Consider the following 18,664-nt stretch of genomic DNA (forward strand, 5'->3'; position numbering starts at 1 on the left):
CACAGGTTCCTATGACAAATCCCACATTTCCATTTATGCTTGCACAAATTACAAGGCTGGAAATGAAGGAATCCAGGTCCAACTTGGAGGGCAACGACAATCAACCGTAAGCACAGGGATATTAACTTGTGATTTCAGAACAATCACTTCAGTTAAATGTGAAAGATGTCCAGAACCTTTGCCCACACATCCCGTGATTTGTATCTCCTGTATCTGATCCACCTCCTGCGTCTCACACAAGAATTCCATTTCTTATCCTTTGTGTAGGTGCTGGGGAAGTCTATGGCGTAAGTCCAGCCCTGCAAACAGAAGTTTTCTTTCATGAAAATCTGCAGCAAGGAAAAGCCTGAAATCTTTACTTGGAGGAATTCTGCACAAGTCGTTCTCACAAACCCAGTACAAGTTTCTGTGTGTGTCCCAACAGCCTAATTAACAGATCAGCTAATTCTATGAGGGATTTATGAATCATGTCCTCATTCCTCTGCATGATACATACAGAACAAACAAGACACAGTAATGCATTTTGCTTTCTTCATCATGATTATGAACAGCAGTGATACCAAGCCGGCAGCATTTCATGGCCCCATCCAAGGAGAAAAAACAATTCCTATAAACTCAAGAAGCCTCCAAACAAGATTCTTCCTCGTGCTGTACTGCAGCTGAGCTATCTCCCAGAAAGAAGTAACTATGGGAAGCTGAGTGCTTTCTATGTTCACAGACCTTTCTCCCACTTAGAAAAATGCCTTCTAGTTCACAGACTAAGGATTCCCAGAACAGATCTCTTTTCAGTATTGTTCACCTACCCCTTTCTCTGTTGGTTCCCCTCCAATATTTTCATCCACATACCAGTCAGACTCCCACTCCCAGTGTGGTGAAGGCAGTGTGAAGCTATCAAGCTGCTGATGCTTCAGCCCGCTCACATCACTCCACTGCCAGCGGTCACTGGGCATTAATTTCTCACAAAAGCCCCCGACTGGATTCCAGCGCTGCCAGAAAACACAGAGAATGTTTTACTTGGGGTAAAAAATCTGCAAACCCCAACTGAATCATAAGCAATGAGTGTATTTTTAAACTAAATTAGAGGAAGACTGATTCTTGGGGTGAATGAGCAAGTGCTGATGCTGTAGGGCTGCAGCTCGTGTTCTACACAGTGTAATACATCAGTAAATGTTCTTGTACCTTATGTTACAAAGAGTTATGGGTTTTTTTTCCCCTAAATCTGGCTTTAATCAGTTGCAGAACAGACAACTTGCTTGGCTTTTCACCAGCAGTTGCGATTCTTCTTCCCCCCAGTTTTACCCACCATAGCAACACTGGTGAGGTTTGTCAGGTAATGCTGCTCTGCATGGTAGGGTACCACTGGAGTTTAGTTCTGTTGCAAATATTCTTGCAGAATATTTGTTGTGCTTTGTAAAATCTTGCTTTCTGTTTTACAAACAAACAAGTTTACAGCAGCAAACCAAACAGCTTGTGAAGTTCTGCATTTTTTAGAGAACGTGTTTCCACAGACAAGGAACGTTCTTAAATGAGTGGAAAGTTGTATCAGTGTTACGTTATGTATTAAATTAGTCTGTTCTATTTTCACCTACGTAGATAAGTTGATGTCTGCTCTCAGCTTACATTTATCCCTTTACCCCTTAGACAGCTGTGAAATGTATTGAAGAGAATCCTTCTGTTTTGTCTCTCAAACAACTTCTGGTTAAGTTAAAAAAAAAACCAGAGAAATTTTCTTTAAAATACTATTTTAAAGACATTCTCTTCAAGTACCTTCCATTGAAAGGATCATCTTAATAACATTTTTGTACAAAAAAGCTGGAAATGGACTTTAATGGAGAGTCAGTGCCCTTACTGGATAATTCATTGTTACCTACAAAAATAGTATTTTCTCAGGAATAAAGTGTTCTTGTTGGCTGGAAGTTACATTGGACGTTTTTGTAAGGGAATTGTGTTTGTCACCCACTGCACACATCGGTTCCTGTCTGGAGTGGTGTGCACTGTGCTGCAGCACCTGCTGCTATTGCTTTGGGAATTAAAGCATTGAAAGGGTAACCTACCTGGCACATATGTACTCTTCAGAAACACGAGCTATACCATGAGAATAACGTGCAGACACAGCTGATGTAAGGATGTACTGTTGTTTCATTCTGAAGAATACATAGCAGAAGTACCCATAATACTGCATACCTGATTCTCATAGGTTTCTTCCTGGTATCTGATGGGAACGTCACCCGAGAATACATAGGTGTACACCTGATGGTCGCAGGCAATTCCCCAGCAGCACTGCTTGACAGCAGAGACCCGCTTGAATTCCAGCTGTGTGTCCTTACAGAGCTCCCAGTACTGGCCAACCGTAGACAGAGTGTAAACCCTCCCAAAAATGTCAACAGCCCACAGAAGGGAACTGGACATGGCCATGTCTGAAAGGCAAAAATGAGTGATTAATAGAAGTGCCAGCTTTGGAAAATGGGTCTTGAGCCCTCCGTTCTGCTCTGAGCCAGCCCCAGCCAAATCACATGGGGAAAAAAGGAAAGAACAATATTTTACACACAGCCCCTGTGCAGCTGATGGCCGGGGCTCATTCAGTCAGAGCCGTGCATTTCCAAACATTCTGATGACCACTTTGGGACCTAGCATTTATTTAATACGCATAGGTGTGATATTTATTGGAGTATACACGGAGCTCTGCTTGACAGCAGAGAACTGTTTGAGTTCCATTTTGTAGTGAAAGACCAGGAGGGGATAAGTTAAGATAAGGGGATAAAAGAGAAATTGTATAAAAAAATAAAATAAAAGCAAAGAAAGAAGAAAAAAGGAAGTCCCTTAGAGGCACAATGGAACACTGCTTCTCAGCTGACAAATGGCAGCTTTCAAACCTGCCTGCTCTCTGAGGGCTGTTAGCAGTGATGCACCGTGCCTGAACAGCAGAGAGAAACAACACAGAACCTGGAAACAGCCACAGCAGTGTCAGAACTGCCTGCTGAGTTCGTGAGGGTGCCAGGGAGGGGGCTTCAGAAGGCGGGGGGAACACAAAGACTCATCTGCTCTGCTGGAATTCATGTATTCCAGGTGCTGCTGCTGCTGAGTGCCTGCAAAGCCGGTCTGGCAGGGAAAAAAGGTAACAGGGAGAAGAAAATATGTAGCAGCAGAGATGAGTGAAGCCAGGAAGGTCAGAAAATTCTCCTGGCAGCTGCTGCAGCATGGATACAGGAATCCTCCAGTTTTGGCCTCTGGGTTGTTCTGTTGCTGCTGCAGGGAGTATCGGCGCTCTGTGCTCTTCTGAGGCTCCACAGCACCGTTGCTGCAGTTCCTTCCCACGGGACAATCTTGCTGTGGATCTCCATGTGAACTCTCACAGGGAAGCAGTAAGACAAAGATAATTTTGTCTTTAAGAAAGAGGAGCGAGAAGTAGGGCTGTACAGCTGACCTCACTCTGGACCTGCCTTTTCTGCTCTGTCTGCATTTCTACCTTGTTCAAAGTGGGCTGGTACAGAAAGACAAATAGAACGGAATGGAACAAAGTAAAGATGAGGTGGAAGCGATGTGGTGTCACTGGGACAACAAAGCCCATGAAGACACAGCTGGCAGTGTTTGCACCGAAAAGCCTGCAAAGCAGTCTCTGTAACAGAGGGAAATAGGCTCTTAGCCTTGAGCAGCTGGAGCACAGCACGTGGGGGGGGAAGGCAGCACCGTGCATAACGCTGCGATGATCCGATGGAGTCAGACGTTAAAGGAGTATTAAAGGAGGACAAATACACACATGAAGGCCTCTGCTGGAGCGGCCGGCTGGGCAGGCAGGGACGTACCCTGAGCAGCTCCAAAAACCGAGTGAAATTTCCAGGTATCCCAAAGATGAAGTAGGAAACTACAGATGGGATGGAGCGAGTGCCGTCCGCGCAGATGCAACTGAATTAAGATATTAAAGGCAGCTGAAATAAATGGGCTTCTGGGTATCGTCCTTCGAAATTTTGAGACGGAGCTTTTGGAGGAGAACCGTGGGAAGTCCCACAGGAACGGCAGCTATGCGGGCTGTGCTGCAGGCGAAGCCGAACGCTGCTGGGCTGTGTGGCCGCCGGGTGCGTGCGGTGCCGCCGCTGTTTCTGGGCAGCCCCGCCGCCCTCCCCGCAGCTCAGCCGGCCGCGATCAGTACGGCTACAGCTGCTGCCATGGGGGCAGCGCGCGGCGGGCTGAGATTTCCTAACGGCGTAACTGAGATGGAGAATTCCACGCAGAACGCGCAGCTCCGCGCCTGCGGTACGGCACGGCGGCGCCGGGAGCCCGGGAGAGCCGCCGCGGGACTTCGTGCCGCCACGAAACGGACGCAGGCGGCATTAATTCATCGCAGGGGAGCGCACGTCGCCGGTGTAATAGCGGTGCTACGGCCGTGGCCGGAACGGCCGAGGCGCAGCTGACGCTGAGGCCGGGAAGGCGCCCCGCGCCCACGGCTGTCAGCGCCGCGCCGCCCCCCTCCCCGCGCCCCTCCTGCGGGGCTCCGCGCCCTCCCGCCGCTCACCTGCCCGCCGCCGGCCTCACCGCTCCTCGCCTGCGGAACGGAGCCCGCTTCGCCCCTGCGCGGCCCGGCGACGGCCCGGCGGCCCCGCAGCGCGGCGGCGCGGGGCGGTGACGGCCGCGCTCCCAATGGCCGCCCCGCCGTCGGTGGGCGGGCAGCGTCACGGCTGCGCCCGGCGTGAGGCTGCGGCTCCGGGAGGTTTCGCTTCCCCGGGGAAAGCAGTTCGGGCGGCGGCGGGCGGCTCCTGCGCTGGGTGCTGATTGCCGGCCCGCTTGGAACAAACGGCGTTTGCGTGGGGTTACGCTTAGCCTTGATGTAAACGCCTTGCCTGGAGCGTCAGACCGAGGGGACCCTTCCTGGCACGGCTCGGGGGGGGGGGGAGAGACGGACACCCAACGTGCTGCTGGGCTGCCTGCAGCCCGCTGCAAACAGAGCTCAGGTGGAGGTTGGCAGGGAGAGCTCCGCTTTTGACACCACCTTCCAGGCCGTGCCAAAGGGGGTCGGGGAATCTCACGAGACAGATGAGAACTTCCACGTCTGACGGTTCGCATCGCCACGCGGGGAGACCTGCAAAGAAAGACTATTCCGATTATTGCGCATCCCAAAGATAACGCAGGAGGATGGAAAGCTGTCCTTTGTTGCAGGCCTCCCTCACAGGCAGCAGGCAGGCTGATAGGGGTCAGACCGGGGGCTTCTCGTGGCTGTGGAGAGCACAGCTGGCTCCGTACCCTGCTCTGTGCTCCGTGCCCCGCTCTGTGCTCCGTGCCCCCTCCCTGGGCTTGGTGCCCACGGGGCAGAGCTGCCCGCTGTGTTGCTCGGCCCTGCGCAGTGCTGCTCCCAGCACCGTTGTGATGATTTGAGTGTTTTAGTGAAATTTATCTATAAAGCACCATTTTATTGTCAGGATTTCATTCTGCAGGGGATTGGGCAACCATGTTTCTGATACAGCTAGTGGTTCTTAGTCCAGATGTCTTTTTAAGTGGATGAAACCAAGAGTTTCATTGTTTTCTGTAGGATTTGGGCATCGGGAGAAGAGGCTAAGGAGTATTTTCTGTGAATTCCACACGGTTTGAATCTGAACCACAGCCCTGCGGGTGCCCGGGGGGTGCCGGTCCGGCGGTGCCTGACGCTGAGCTTTGCTCAGTGGCTGCTGTTACAGTAGCGACGTCTGTTCTGTAAGGAGGTAAAAGGAGGGAGGCTTTGTAAAATCCAACAGGTATTTGCAAGCAGGCTCTGGGCCAGACGTTGGTTTCAGTGCCCGGCAGAGCGGTGAGGCTGCTGTGTGAGCGCGGGGCAACGTTACCCCCCGTCGCTGCTGCCCGGGCCGGGCTGTGAGCCCCGGCGGGGGGAGGGGGGGGGAAACGGCACTCAGAGACCCTCCCCGCTCCCCGCAGCGTGCGGGCACAGCGCAGCGGTGCTCTGCGGAGCTCGGAGCCCGTGAGGCTCATCTGCCGCGGGCACGGCGCAGCCCGGGGAGCTCCGTGCGGTGCGGGCACAGCCGACGGCGGAGCTCAGAAGCGGGCTCCGAGTTTTTAATTCCCCCGCCCGCAGGAAAGGCTTCGCCCCTCCCGACCACAGCCCGGAGCTGCGCCCATCGCGCGTCCCCGGCACGCGACTCTTCCCAAACCTCGCTTCTCCGAGAGGGGATTTCTCCCCGTCACATGACGCTCGCTTCGGGGAAGCGTCTTTCCCCACACGAGGAAGCGCCGCACGCCACCGCATTGCGTTGCACTTGCGCTTTTCACTTCTCCTGCGAAAGCCCCCGCGACGCGCGGCAGGCGGGAGCTGCCGGCAGTGCACGGCCGGTGCCCGGGGGACGCACGGAGGGGCGCCGCCCGGCTGTGTGCCGCGGCCCCTTTAAGGCGGCGCCTCGGAGTCACCCGCGCTGCCGGGGAGCGGAGTCACGTGGGGCGCAGTCTTGTGACGGGCCGCCCGCCCTCCCTCCCGCGGCGGGGCGCAGGGCAGGGGCCGCCCGCCGCCAGGGGCCGCTCCGCCTTCCCCCGCCCGCCGCGCCGCCGCCTCGGGGGAACTCGCGCCGCCGCCGCCGCCGAGCTCCGGCGCCCCCGGGCGGGGCGGAGGGCGGCGCCCGGCAAGTTGGGCGCCGAGGCGAGGGCGCCGCTTCCTCCTCGCGGTCGCCGCTCCGCTCCGCGCCCAGCATGGACAGCAAGCCGCTGCTGCAGGAGCGGCCGCCCGCCTACAGCCCCGCCGCGCCGGGCGCGGGCTACGACTACGGGCAGAGCAACTACGGCGCCATCCCCGCCCCGCAGCCCGGCTTCCAGCCGCCCCCGCCGTACCCCTACCCGGGCGCCGCGGCTGCCGCAGGTGGGTGCGAGGCGTGGGCGGCGCGGCGGGGCCTGGCGGGGCCGGGCGCCTCGGGAAGGGCGGCGGGCCGTGGCCTGGGCCGCCTCCCGGCTCCGTCCGCCCGGGAGCGGCGCCGCGTTCGGGGCGGGCGCTCCGGATCAGAGCGGCGGCGCGACTCCTCCGCGGAAACGCGGGCGGGCGGAAACAAACAAACGCGACTCGCGCTCTGTGCGTGCGCCTCACGACGCGCTGCGCCTCGCGTTGTTTTCTGCGGGCGCCCTTCGGTGCCGCGGGCTGCGGCGCGGCGCTGCTCCTCACGGGCCCCGGGCCGGAGCCTCGCGGGCGGAGCGGGCGGCGCTGACGGAGCGCTCGGCCATCCCCGGGCGCGGGGGCAGTTCGTGCCGTGCCGCGCCTCGCGGCGTCCTCCTGCGGCGTGTGCGGACCGCTGGTGGCCGCGCTGTGGGGCGGCGGGGACCTCAACGGTGCGTAACGCCGTTCAGGAGAGGTCCGAGCCGGACTGCCTCAGCCAGGGCGGGCTGTGCTGCGGAAAGCGCGTCACAACTTGTGGCTGCACCTACCCGTCCCGTCAAATAGCCCTGGTTTCTTCGTTTCTAACGTTAATGTGGTAGTCGAGCGTTTATGTCTTCTAACTGCAGTTCATGTACTGCGTGCGCTCACTAAGAGCATGGGTTTTCTGGAAGGACTTTCTCTCTGTGCCGCGCTGCCGCTGCCGCCTCCCTGCAGCCATAGCGTTCGTGTGCTGGGAGCAGAGCAGGGTTCGCTCTGTTTCCCCTCACCTGTTTCTGGAGTGGGATGCCGTTGCTACGGGACATCCAGAACTGAAATCCACAGTCCTCATTTGTTTAAGCTGTTTTTCCCTGCTGTTCCAACAGCACTGACACAAACTCGGAGTTAATTATTAGCTTAATGCCCCTTTTAGATGGTTACATTTTACCAGATGCTTGGATTTGTGAAGTGGTTTTCTTGTTGCGTTTGCTGACTAGTATGTTTCAGCTCTGATTTTGGTACTTTCTTACTGTGCTTTACCTTTATTCCACCTTCCCTTTCCATACCTTCTACCAAGTTATCGTTGCCCTCCATGCCTTACGTGCACTGATTCAGCTCTGGTTTTTATTTTAGGATATGCTGTTCCTCCACCGACGTCGCAGCCGAGCTACTCGAGCACATACACCATCATTCAGCAGCCTGCTGCCACCACTTCTGTAGTAGTAGTTGGAGGCTGTCCTGCCTGCAGGTAAAACCCTCTTCTACTTGGGAGAGAAACTGCTCTGGGTTTTGTGTTTGAGATGAGAAGTATCTGTATAATTGCTTGGTTTTCTGTCCGTGTGTATTAGAATAGAATTAGCTAAAAAAGCATTGAAGTTTTGCAGTGCTCTAATGTGGTTTATCCTAGTGGGCTCCAGAAGACTGCTGTAATCAATACAGTGGGCTTCTTGCAAACATTAATCTGTTTTCTGTGGAGGAGGAAAGCCTGCAAGCTGTGTTTGTAATGAAAAGGAAGTTCAGTGACGGATGCAGAGGGTGGGTTTTCGGGAGAAGGGGTGCTAGGAAGTTCTTTCTGGTGCACTTGTGACCACTGGAGGCGAGGAGCGTGACTTCATTGTGAAACACTGTGGTTTCTGGCTGTGGGCACTTCTGTTCTCCAGCAGGGACTGTGCTGAGTCTCCTGGTTCCCAGCCCAGGCTGCGCAGAGCCAAGCGGGGCCGTGGGCAGTATTGGGTGGGGATGTCGGTATTGTCAGGCTGGGAAGTTCTGTTACTTTAGAAGTCCCTGTACCATAGAAGCGTATGGAGAGTAAGAGGTTTGGTTCAAAGTGTTAATCTGAGTGAAACCAGGAAAAGAGCGGTCAGCTATTAGTTAGCATTGCAATGAAAGGACAGCTTCAGAGATCAACAGCCATAAAATAAGTTATTAAAAAAAACAAGGAAAAGGAAGAAGGCAGACAGCTTCACAGTAGTGTTGTGAGTCTGCAGTGGTTTCTTTGCACTGCTCAGTTGTGTTTGTCCCAGGGTATTAACTGATGGGTGAAGGCAGCCTGACTGCTGCTGGTGCAGCTGAGGCCTTTGTGTGCTTGGCCAGCACTGACTCAAATGCAGGGTCCTTCTTCTGTCAGAATGTATCAGTTACCCTTCTGGTGTCTTATGGAAAAGGGGTTCGTTTTCTGCACATCTGAGCCTTCTCTGGTCCATTTCGAAACACACAGGAAACAGACTTGTTGGAACAGCTTAAACCATGTCAGGTTTCAGTGTGACAGACATGATGGAGATGGTTGTGATGGCAGCAGCTGTGCCACGTGCCTTTTGGTTTTGTTAAAACTGGTGCTCGTTTGAGAGTCAGCATCTGCCTGTTGAAATTGCACCAGTTGAGGCTGAAAATCCTGTACCAGCTGGAGCTATTAATCCAGAAGATGTATGTTTTAAACGGCGAGGGAAAGTAGCCTCTGAGCTGTGAGGAGAGTGTGGTCAGTCCTGCTGCTGGAGTCACCCCACTAGTGCTGTATGTTTGTGTGCCAAGACAGGAGAGGTGTTACGCCTTGCTTGGTTAGGCAGGCGGTGGGTTACACAAACCTGCCCTAAACCCAAGAAATCTGAAAAAAAGGAATATGGAAGTAATCTGTGATGACTCAGGGTTGGTGGACTCCTGCTGGTATCGTGAGGGTTGCTTTATTTTTCTTGTAGCGATCATGAGATGCTCTAGGAGATTCTTTTGGAAGAATAATGTGCAAGTATAACGCCTATGTCTAGGGTCCTTTTAGCCAAGTCTGGGAAAACGAGCGAGTCTGAATATTTGTAAGGCATTCTTAAGTGGCCTGACTGCAGTAGTTCCCTTCAGTCATCAGCCTTGTGCTGCTGGGGGTAGCCAGAGTTCTGTATGTGGCATTCCTGTGAGGCACTGTGCTGCACAGCTCGAACTGCAGGGCTCTCCTCAGCACTGATGGAGTGCTGTTGGTTGGAATCCCAAGGACCAGCACTGAGTAATGAGGTGTAGTAGCCTTCTTTGCACAATGCTTTTTCCTAGCTATTTAGAGGAGTCAAAGCCTCAGTGATAATACTGAGGGAAGAAAAGCACTGTTTGATTGTCTTCTGATGAGATAAGGAGTTGATGTTTTAGTACTGCAGGAGAAACTGGTGAGATTTGGTGGGAAGCATGTGCTAGATCTGTTAATGGGATCCCGAGGAGGCAGGCTTGGTGCTCTGAAAGGTTAGACTGGCTTATTCTCTTACAGCTCAAAATCCTCTTTGACTTCTCAAGACCTTGAATGTAGTTCTAGTTCACTTCTTGGCCTGGAAACCTATTTTATGCAACGTGCAGATACATCCTGAGTGCCACACTGAGCAGAAGGGTACTGAGAGGGCATCAGTAACATAAAAAGTTGTTAATAGTGTGTAAAAATTTTATTAAGCTACAAAGACAGCCTTTCTGTTACTTCTCTGGTTTGGTACTGTGCACAGTTATTAGGGAAATTCATCTGCTTTTGAACATGAGGAAAACTCTTTGGTTGTGGCTGTGCCAAGAACGTAACTGACACAGCTGAAGCCCACTGGTGGAGTTGCTGCCATCAGAAGCACAAATCAGGCTTCTGCACTATGGCATGTGAGTAGTGCTGATTGAACTGAAAACCAGTTCTGATGTAAAATGTTTGATGTTGAGGAGAAACATGCAGTGCTGGTCTGTTATTTGGGCAGTCCGTCTCATTGCAGAGTCGCAGGTGATTTTGGAAGTAACATCCTGCAGTGGTTAGCTGGTGATCTTCAGGCTCCTTCTGTCCTATGAGTTAAAATAAATGAATATGTACAAGTATCTTCAGAAGCTTCCTCTAGGAATAGGTGGCAGTGTCCCTGGTCGTGTTAATGCCTTTTTAAACAACTAACAACCCTCTGAAGCACTGCCCTCTCTGAGGGATGACTCTCCCATCTCGTGATCTGTCCCTCTTGCCTAAAGTTATCCATTAGCCAGATCATCCTCATTCACCCTTGGTCAGTGCTGCTTTCTAATTACAGACTTGAGCGTTGCTGCGTGTTCTGTGTGTGTCATTCAGAGGTCTAGGCTGGCTGTAGCACTGCTGGCTCAGTGTGAGCTCTTTCTCCAACCCAGCCCTGATGTACAGAGGATCAAACTGAGATGCAGAATGCTGTCACTGTTACTGCAGGAAGCTGACATGTAAGGATTGGCAAAGTCTGGCTTTGAAACTAGAAACTATTTTACGTTCCCAAGAGCAGCTTGAGTCGTTACAGCCCCCACTGAGATTCAGCCGTGTCACTGTCTTTCCAGCTTGGAGATTGCAGTTCAGCAGCTTCCCTTCAGGTCACTTCCATTTTCTTTTTTCCTGTCTTTTGGTGGTGGTAGAACAAACTGCAGAGGGGTGTTTGCTTTCCTGTTGCTTAACAGAAGATAGATCTATTTAAAAATTGTGAAAGCATTCTTTTACCTGAAGTTTGCAATGGGGATCTTCCAGAACCTGGGGCAGAACCCATGATTGGCCCCGGTGGGTTTTGATGTTCCTATTTAACAAGTTCTCAGTTGTTTGAAGGAAAGGATGAGGGGTAAATATATAGCAGCTGGATTGTAGTGGTTTTGTGTTCTGACAGCTATAAAATACCTCCTTGAGAAGGGTTATGGTGGGTTCCAGATTGTAATAATACTGAAGCTTCTGCTGGGATTGGAGAGTGAGGCGATGTAATAAATCCTCCCTTATTCTCAGATCTCTCGGGGCCGCCTTCCTGCCACGGGCTGTGGGGCTTGTCCTTGTTTCTCACTTGCTAAAGGAGTAGGTTCAGAGGTTTTGTTGGTTGTTTTTTGAACTCAGTTGGGTGCATCACCGCTCAGGGAGTACATTCGAGGAAAATGGTATTTCAATGCTGAACTCCTGCAAAATTTCAGTCTCCTGGTTTCACTCCGGTTATTTCCATCGCAGGTGCTGTGTGTGGTTTGACAGAAGCTCTTTCAGGGTACAGGATTTCCGTGGTTGTTCAGAATAAATCTATTTAAATATTAACTAAATGTTCCTTTTATAACTTCACAATGTGTATCAGCTAGGTATTCTAGGGAGCTGAAGGATGTGCTGTTTGCCAGATATGCTCTCTTAAAGAAAACCTGTGGGTTTCGGTTTGTGGCCGCTGCGCTGCGGAGACCCTTTGGAATCTTGTGAGCAAAGCCAGCTTTGAAAATAGCATTTAAAAGGCTGCTCTGAAGAGGGGCAGCTGTAATAGTGCGGCAGCTCCTGACGCTGCTTTCTGTCACAAAGAAGACGGGCCTGTGGTGAGAATGGAAGGAGCTCCATTTTGTTATAGGCAGCTTTCTGTGAAGGTTTGCTGCTGAGACACGTCGGGGCGTTCTTCCCTGCTGTGCTGTAATTTGGTGGCTGGAGCAGTTAGGGCATGAAATCCAGCAGTGACTTATGCATGTGACTGCAAAGAAGGAAGCTGTGATAGAGCAGACTTGAGCAGAAGCCACGAGTGCCTCTTGGCATTACTGGCTAGCAGAGCTGTAACTTTTTCCCTGCCTTGGAGCGGAGGCACGCAGCTGCTTAGCAGGAAGCCCATTGCCCGAGGCCAGCAGGAGGAGGTGCTGAGGCCCTCAGTGGGGTCCCACGTGAGAACAGTGCAGCTCTTGCACTTGCTGAGGATTTTTATGCTACTGTTTTGAACTGAGTTTTGGAACATAATCAAAACACATCTCTTTTTGATAAACGAGGCTTTATGCAGCTCAAAAGGTACAGCAGAAACCTATTCCCTTAAAAGCCACTGTTTTAAATAAGAAGTTAGAAATATATGAAATAATCTGGTCCCCAGCTCCCATCCAGTCACTGTGAGAGCTGATAGCTCTGTCTTCGTGTCCCCTTTTGTGTGGGTGTCTGCATTCTGACAACTGGCTATCTTGGTGGCAAGGAGGAAGAGCCTGGTCTTGTTTGCTGGGTGAAAAGGGAACCAGAGGTGCAGTAATTCGGATGCAGGTGAGAGAGGGAAAACACAGATCAACAGCCATTCGGTGTGCACAAGCTAGGGCTGGAGGAGCTGGCGGCTCTTGTAGAAGAAAGTAAAGCTGTCAGCATACCATACATACTCAGTAATGGCACACATTACTGTCATTTGCTGCTGCTGCTTACAGGTGAAATTTAAACTGCTTAACATAGCTGCTGTTGCTGCATTGGGTAGGGTAGGCACAAAGAGGAGCTGTCCCTGTTTTCCTGTTCACAGTTATTATTCACCAAATCTCTCCTGCTTGTCACCTCCTGACAGCCTCCACTGAAATCTGAAGTTAAAGACTCTGCCAACGCTGTGGCCAGGATGGGACACTGCTCTGAGATCTGCACTTGCTTTATGGGTCTGGTCAGCGTGGGAGACAGCTGCAGAGTCCTGTCTGTGAGGTGTAGTTTCTTCTCATGCCCTGCAGGGCTGATCACACACCTGGAGTGCTGTCTTTGATTGGGGTGGGCCTTGGTTGTCACTTAATGAAGGATGAAAAATGCTGACAAGCATATGTTTAAATGCTGTGATGTAGCATTAAGTCTAAAAAGTGCCTGTGTTAAATTGCACTGATGTTGAGTTTGCAAATCTCAGCGTTGTCTCTCTGATCCTGAGTGTTGATGCCATGTTTGGAGACTTACTTTCAAGAAAAGATTTGCCTGAGAAGTAATTTGGCATTAAATGCTCGTCAGTGCGGATAACTGACCTTACCTTATGGAGCTGGCAGCTGCAGTATAGCTTAAATCCTGGACACTGCTTGCAGTATAAATAAACCTTTCCCCTTTTAGATGAGGAGTGGTGCAGTTATAATCAGCTTTTATGTGGTTATGCCGTAGAACAAAACTTGGTTACGTTAATGAATCTACAGTGTGAATATGGAATCTGATCACCCTGCCACTGAGGTACACGAGCACATACTGAAATGTTTGTGTTCCCCTTTATGAGAAGGTCTTTTCCTCCTCCTCCATTTAGTAACTCCCTAAGCAGGGGCGGTGACTGGATGAGCGTTCATCTAAAATTAGGTGCTGACACAAACTGACAGACCAGAAAGTGCTCACGGAGTGACTGCCGTGGTGGTAACAGAGCTGCGGCAGTGCTGGGAGGTGGCCTGGAGGGGCAGCTGTGCTGTGCTGTGCTGTGCTGCAGGTTGGGCACATCTGCTCCCTGCTGCTTCCCGAGCCATGGCTGCAGTAGCTGCTGTCGCTGCTGTTGCTGGCGGTGCTCCCCCGCTACTGTGTCCCTCTGGTTCTGCTGCTGGCAGTGAATCTGATCGCAATTTCTTGCGTTTTATTTTTAATTGGCACTTTGCGTGACCAAAGAGCACTTCCTGCATCCCCATGTTTAGGGGAAGCGTTTGAAGGAAATTCTATTTGAAGTGTCAGGGACGTCTGCCGAGTGGAGGACTGGGCTCCTTGCAAGCTGATTCCGAGGGCTGATGGTAACAGGTTGGACAGCCGTCCTCAGTGCTGGGTTTGCAGCTCCGTGAGGCTGAGCAGAAGTACCCTGATGAGCCCCCCGGTGCTTAACCACTGCCCGTGTTCCTTGAGGCCAAATCACAACGAGGCTGCTGATGTTCTTGACTGAGCACTGACTTGCTTGACACAGAGGTGACTCCCGGGCAGGAGCTTACCATGAAATTCTTACCAGACGAGGAAAAGATACACAGACACCAACAAAGCCAGAGCTGAATGCTTCTAGGAGGGGGATGCTCAGTGTGTGCAAACTGAAATGCTGCCGTTAGAGTAACAGCAAGACAGGGAGGAGTTTGGTAGCCTCCACATACTGTGTGCTGCATACTTCGTGTGCCTTTTCCAAAGCAATGCTTTTTGTGTCATCGAAAGGCCTGGAAATGGACTTTGCCTTCCTTGGATGGATCTGTAATATTGAAAACTGCCTAAGTCTTAATTAACTTAGAGATGTCTACATTGTGTCTGTACCCTTCTGCTAACGTAGTGTGCTGCCTGGTTAGCCTGTGCACAGGGAGAAGCAGAGGCCTCACCTGGCATTCCCCGGCTTCTGCCACTGATCTCTATTTGCGGTGCTCAGCAAGTCGTGCTTTTCCACAAATACCAGATGCAGTATTTGGCTACAGCACAGTCTTTAATTACAGTCTAATTTTGAGGGTCCCTTACAGTGTAACTGTTCAGTTCTAGTGTCTGGATGTGCCGCAGTGAAGAAATTGTGATGAAGCTTTCCAAATCTGCACACAGAAGTCTGGATGAAGCATTAATAATCCAGAGTGTATGCAGCGAAATATGTGCCTTGGTAGTGTATTTGCCTTTCCTGCAGTTGTGACAGTGCTGACTTGTTCTGTTGATAACTTTTTAATGACTCTTTCCACATTTCTTTCTCCTGCTGTACTGTCTGTCCCCTCTGGCTGTTCTTCCCACCACTATTTCAGTTTAATGGGAAATTCTCTGTGGTGACAGGAGAAGGGCAACAGCCACCTGTGGTGTGATGGGAATCTGGGCGGGAGTTTGTTGTAGCCGAGCACAGGACAGACTGAAGAGCACCTCCAGTGCCTGTACTTTCTGAGAGTACCGTTAGCTGAGCTGATGCAGGGCAAGTGCTGTGAGTCAGTGGCCAGTGTGCCAGACCGAGGGTGCGTTACTGCAGCAGAGATGCTCTGGCTCCTTTTTGTCTGCTGGCACACAGTGTAGTTTGTCAGCACTTTCACTGCAGGGGCAGAAATGCTTTATGTTCCAGGTGGGGGGGGCGGGGGGGGGGACGAAGCCTTCTCTGAGACCCTCATAAACCTACTGGCATTCTTGTCATCAAGCCTGCAGGCACAAAAGGGCTGCCTGGTGGTGTTCATCAGCCCCATTGGAGCCATTTGTAGCATCAGCTGGATGGAGATGTAGGGTTGCCAAACCTGGCTACAGAAGAGAGCTCCAGCAAACTGCATGAAAGGCTATCCTGTCTCCAAGAAATCTGCTCTTGCTGCTGCTGCCACATCTCTAGTTAATGGTCAGCGTCAAAACTTGTAGTAGAAGAATTAGAAATGGAATTGGGATTCTGAGCTTTAAGTTGATCCATTCTTTCAGTCAGCAACTCGTGGCAAGAGCAGCTGAATGAAATCCGGGAGCCCAGCAGGTAGGCCTGAGCAGCTTTCTGCCTCAGCAGCCCTGTGTTGAGGTCTCATCAGTGCTGACTGCCCTCTGCTTTTGCAGAAGATAAAAAGACATCTATTTACAGAGCCATGGCTGTGCTGTTACCTTCTGCCCCATTCTTGCACACACCTTTGTTTCAGCTGGAGAACACGGTACTGATACCAGAACAGTTGTACAGAGTACTTTGTATGTGTTTGGTAGTGCTTGTATTACCAGCAGTACCTGTGAGGGACAAACCAGAATCACTGTGCATTACGTGTGCTGACTGCACCCTGTGCTGAATGTAGAGATGCCATCCTGGAGAGGGATGGCTTTATGGGCTTTGGCAGCATCACAGGTAAAGTTTAAGTTGGACTTTAAGCTGATGTTGATATTTGGATTTGTGATTTGGTAATGGAGGTATGAGAATAAAAGGGGCTGGAAGGAGATGTTAAGCTTTTCCCAGTGCCTGAAGAGGAAGAAGTGCTATGAAGCTGTGGAAAACAGTGGGTACCTGCATCACTGGAACTAATTCTGCAAAACCTGCGTCATGTCAGAGCTGTGGTAGGAGCTCAGATCCTGCAGATCTGTTTGTAACTGCTGCACGCTTCTGCAGAGCCCATCTCTCAGTGCTCCGCTCTCTCTCCATACACGCAGGTGGTGGAGTTCAAGTGTAATCTTTAACTGTGGCAAATGGAAGTGCTTGCACTGCCAGAGACACAGCTGAGCAGTGCCCAGCTGGTGGGGAATGAGGGGTGAGAGGTGCTGCGGGCACAGGGGTGGCCACAGTGAGCAGCAGAGGCTGCGGGTCTGAGCCAGGACTGTGTGTGCTCAGAGCAGGATCAGTGCGGCGATGACGGCGGTGGTCTCGTTGCATTAATGGAGCTCTCCAGAATTATGTACTCTGAGAATGCTTCTGTACCAAGGAGAAATTCTGCTGTAACAACTCAGTGAACAGAAGTCAGCTCATCAAAGGAGGGGACCGATCCGGAGCTTGGTGTTCAGCTTAGGATTTCAGTAAGCAGTGGAGTGTCGGGAGCACTTTGAGAAGACTTTGGCTTCTTAGGATAGTTGAGGGGAAGGGAGATGGCTCTGAAGTTAAACAAGATGTAAAGTTCTAAACAGTTGCAGCACGGGAACGGTCTCAAAGTCTGCATCTTCTTTCCTTCACGCTGCTTGTACAGCAAGGTGTCTGTGAGCACTGTGTAGGGAAAAAACAACCTGCGGGCCTTGGCACCTTGCCTGTGCTAGCGAGTGCTGCAAGGTCACTCAGCTCCGCTCCCGCTGACTTTCACTGTAGCAGGCAGTCGGAGGACCCTCCTTGTTCAGGTGTTCTGCTCAGCTCTGGGTTCTGACTGCTTATCCTAGCTGCCCACATTTCTGAAGTTAAGCTGTTTTTCCTGTGTAGTTGGGTGGCAAAGTGTGAGCAGGTGGCAACCTGTGTGTGTTCTTTAGTGCACGTGTGTTAAGCGACGTTTGTAATTAATGCAGCTGCTCCGAGGCGTAGTGGCATCTTTTGTAGCAGTCCGGGACTGGTGGTTGGTAAATAGCTGCTGTCTGGAACTGAGATGCTGGTTTGAATTAAACCTTTCACGTGTCTTATCTGCGGTCCTTGCTCTTATTACATGAGAATTGCTTGGTTTTCTGTAAGCGCTGTAATTCTGCTGCAAGCTATGAGCAGAAAAGCCTTTTAAAGGGAAGAAACACCTCCTCTCTGCACTGCACTTCCTTCTGCTGCATGAAATGGTGTTTTTCCGAGTGAGTGCCGGAGCACAAAGAAGGAACTTTGGGTTAAACGCAGTGGGTGTCTGACTCGGTCTGTTTTCCATTCCTACAGGGTTGGCGTGTTGGAGGACACCTTCACCTGCCTCGGTGTTCTGTGTGCCATTGTGTTCTTTCCAATTGGGATTCTGTTCTGTCTTGCACTGAGGCAGCGAAGATGCCCTAATTGCGGGGCGGCTTTTGGCTAAGTGGGATGACCGTGGATGTGCTATGGAAGCTACAACTGTTAGCGTACTCTTTCTAATGTAAATGTCATGTACAATCATTTTATTTGCTTCAGACCTGTTTTGTAAAGTGTGAAGAAACTTAGTCTCTTGCATGTAATTTAAACTTAATCTTTTATGAGCATGTGCATTGCAAAACATGAAAACCGAACTTGTTTTCCATGTTTAGTGGCACCTCTTGAAAACTAAATAAAACTGCTTTTCCTTTTGCAATCCTCAACTTGTGGCTGGATTATTAAATATGTGACTGACGTGTCCGATAACGTGGTTAGTGTGCAAGTGAAGTGAATAATCCTTGCTACAGACAAGGATGGAAAATAGTGATGTTCTGGAGTTGTACCTGTATGGTGAAGGGGTGTATTTGCCTCATCAGGTGGATCCCTTCCTCTTGCAAACTATTGAGGAAATCAGTGCAAGTGCTGTCTGTGCTACCGCCGTGTAATAGGTGTGGGTGAGTGCATCCTCCTACTGCAGAAGGCTCAGAGCCTTGGTTTAGTGAGGGCAGGTGCTGCTCATGGGCACAAGTGTTACCTCCGAGGGTTTGCAGCAGCAAATCCTACCTGCTGCAGCAGGAGTTTCCTACCAGCAGGGAACTGGTGTTAGCTGTGCACCACCAGTCCCTTCTGGCTGCAGCAGGGAACGCTTACCCAAGAAGAGAGGCTGTGGCACCGCTCAGTGCCAAGAAAAAGGTTTAGGTACGTCATTATTTCATTCTGATAAGGAACTGTTGAAGGCTTATGGTCTTTGACTCCCTTTCTAATGTTTTGGCTCAGG

General features: G+C 51.2%; 2 protein-coding genes across 9 annotated transcripts in view; one reads left to right on the forward strand and one right to left on the reverse strand.

The window, feature by feature from the left end:
• TECPR1 (tectonin beta-propeller repeat containing 1) overlaps positions 1-7,699 on the reverse strand; it is a 25,818-nt gene extending 18,119 nt beyond the window's left edge. For 5 of the 8 annotated variants that reach the window (XM_015294267.4, XM_025155314.3, XM_046900593.1 and 2 more), the window contains exons 1-5: positions 6,135-6,389; positions 4,511-5,680; positions 2,185-2,417; positions 804-986; positions 177-299 (exon numbers count right to left, since the gene is read on the reverse strand). In XM_015294267.4, coding sequence (XP_015149753.2) covers positions 177-299; positions 804-986; positions 2,185-2,415 — 537 coding nt within the window. In that variant the 5' untranslated portion in view covers positions 2,416-2,417; positions 4,511-5,680; positions 6,135-6,389. 8 annotated transcript variants of the gene reach the window in all.
• BRI3 (brain protein I3) lies at positions 6,154-18,110 on the forward strand. Its single transcript, XM_015294285.3, has 3 exons — positions 6,154-6,829; positions 7,949-8,063; positions 17,722-18,110. Exons 1-3 carry the CDS (start codon positions 6,169-6,171, stop codon positions 17,852-17,854), a joined length of 909 nt encoding a protein of 302 aa, XP_015149771.2. The 5' UTR covers positions 6,154-6,168; the 3' UTR covers positions 17,855-18,110.
• Positions 18,111-18,664: the final 554 nt, after the last annotated feature.

This window comes from Gallus gallus, chromosome 14, assembly GCF_016699485.2.
Source record: "Gallus gallus isolate bGalGal1 chromosome 14, bGalGal1.mat.broiler.GRCg7b, whole genome shotgun sequence".
Taxonomy (NCBI): Eukaryota; Metazoa; Chordata; class Aves; order Galliformes; family Phasianidae; genus Gallus; species Gallus gallus.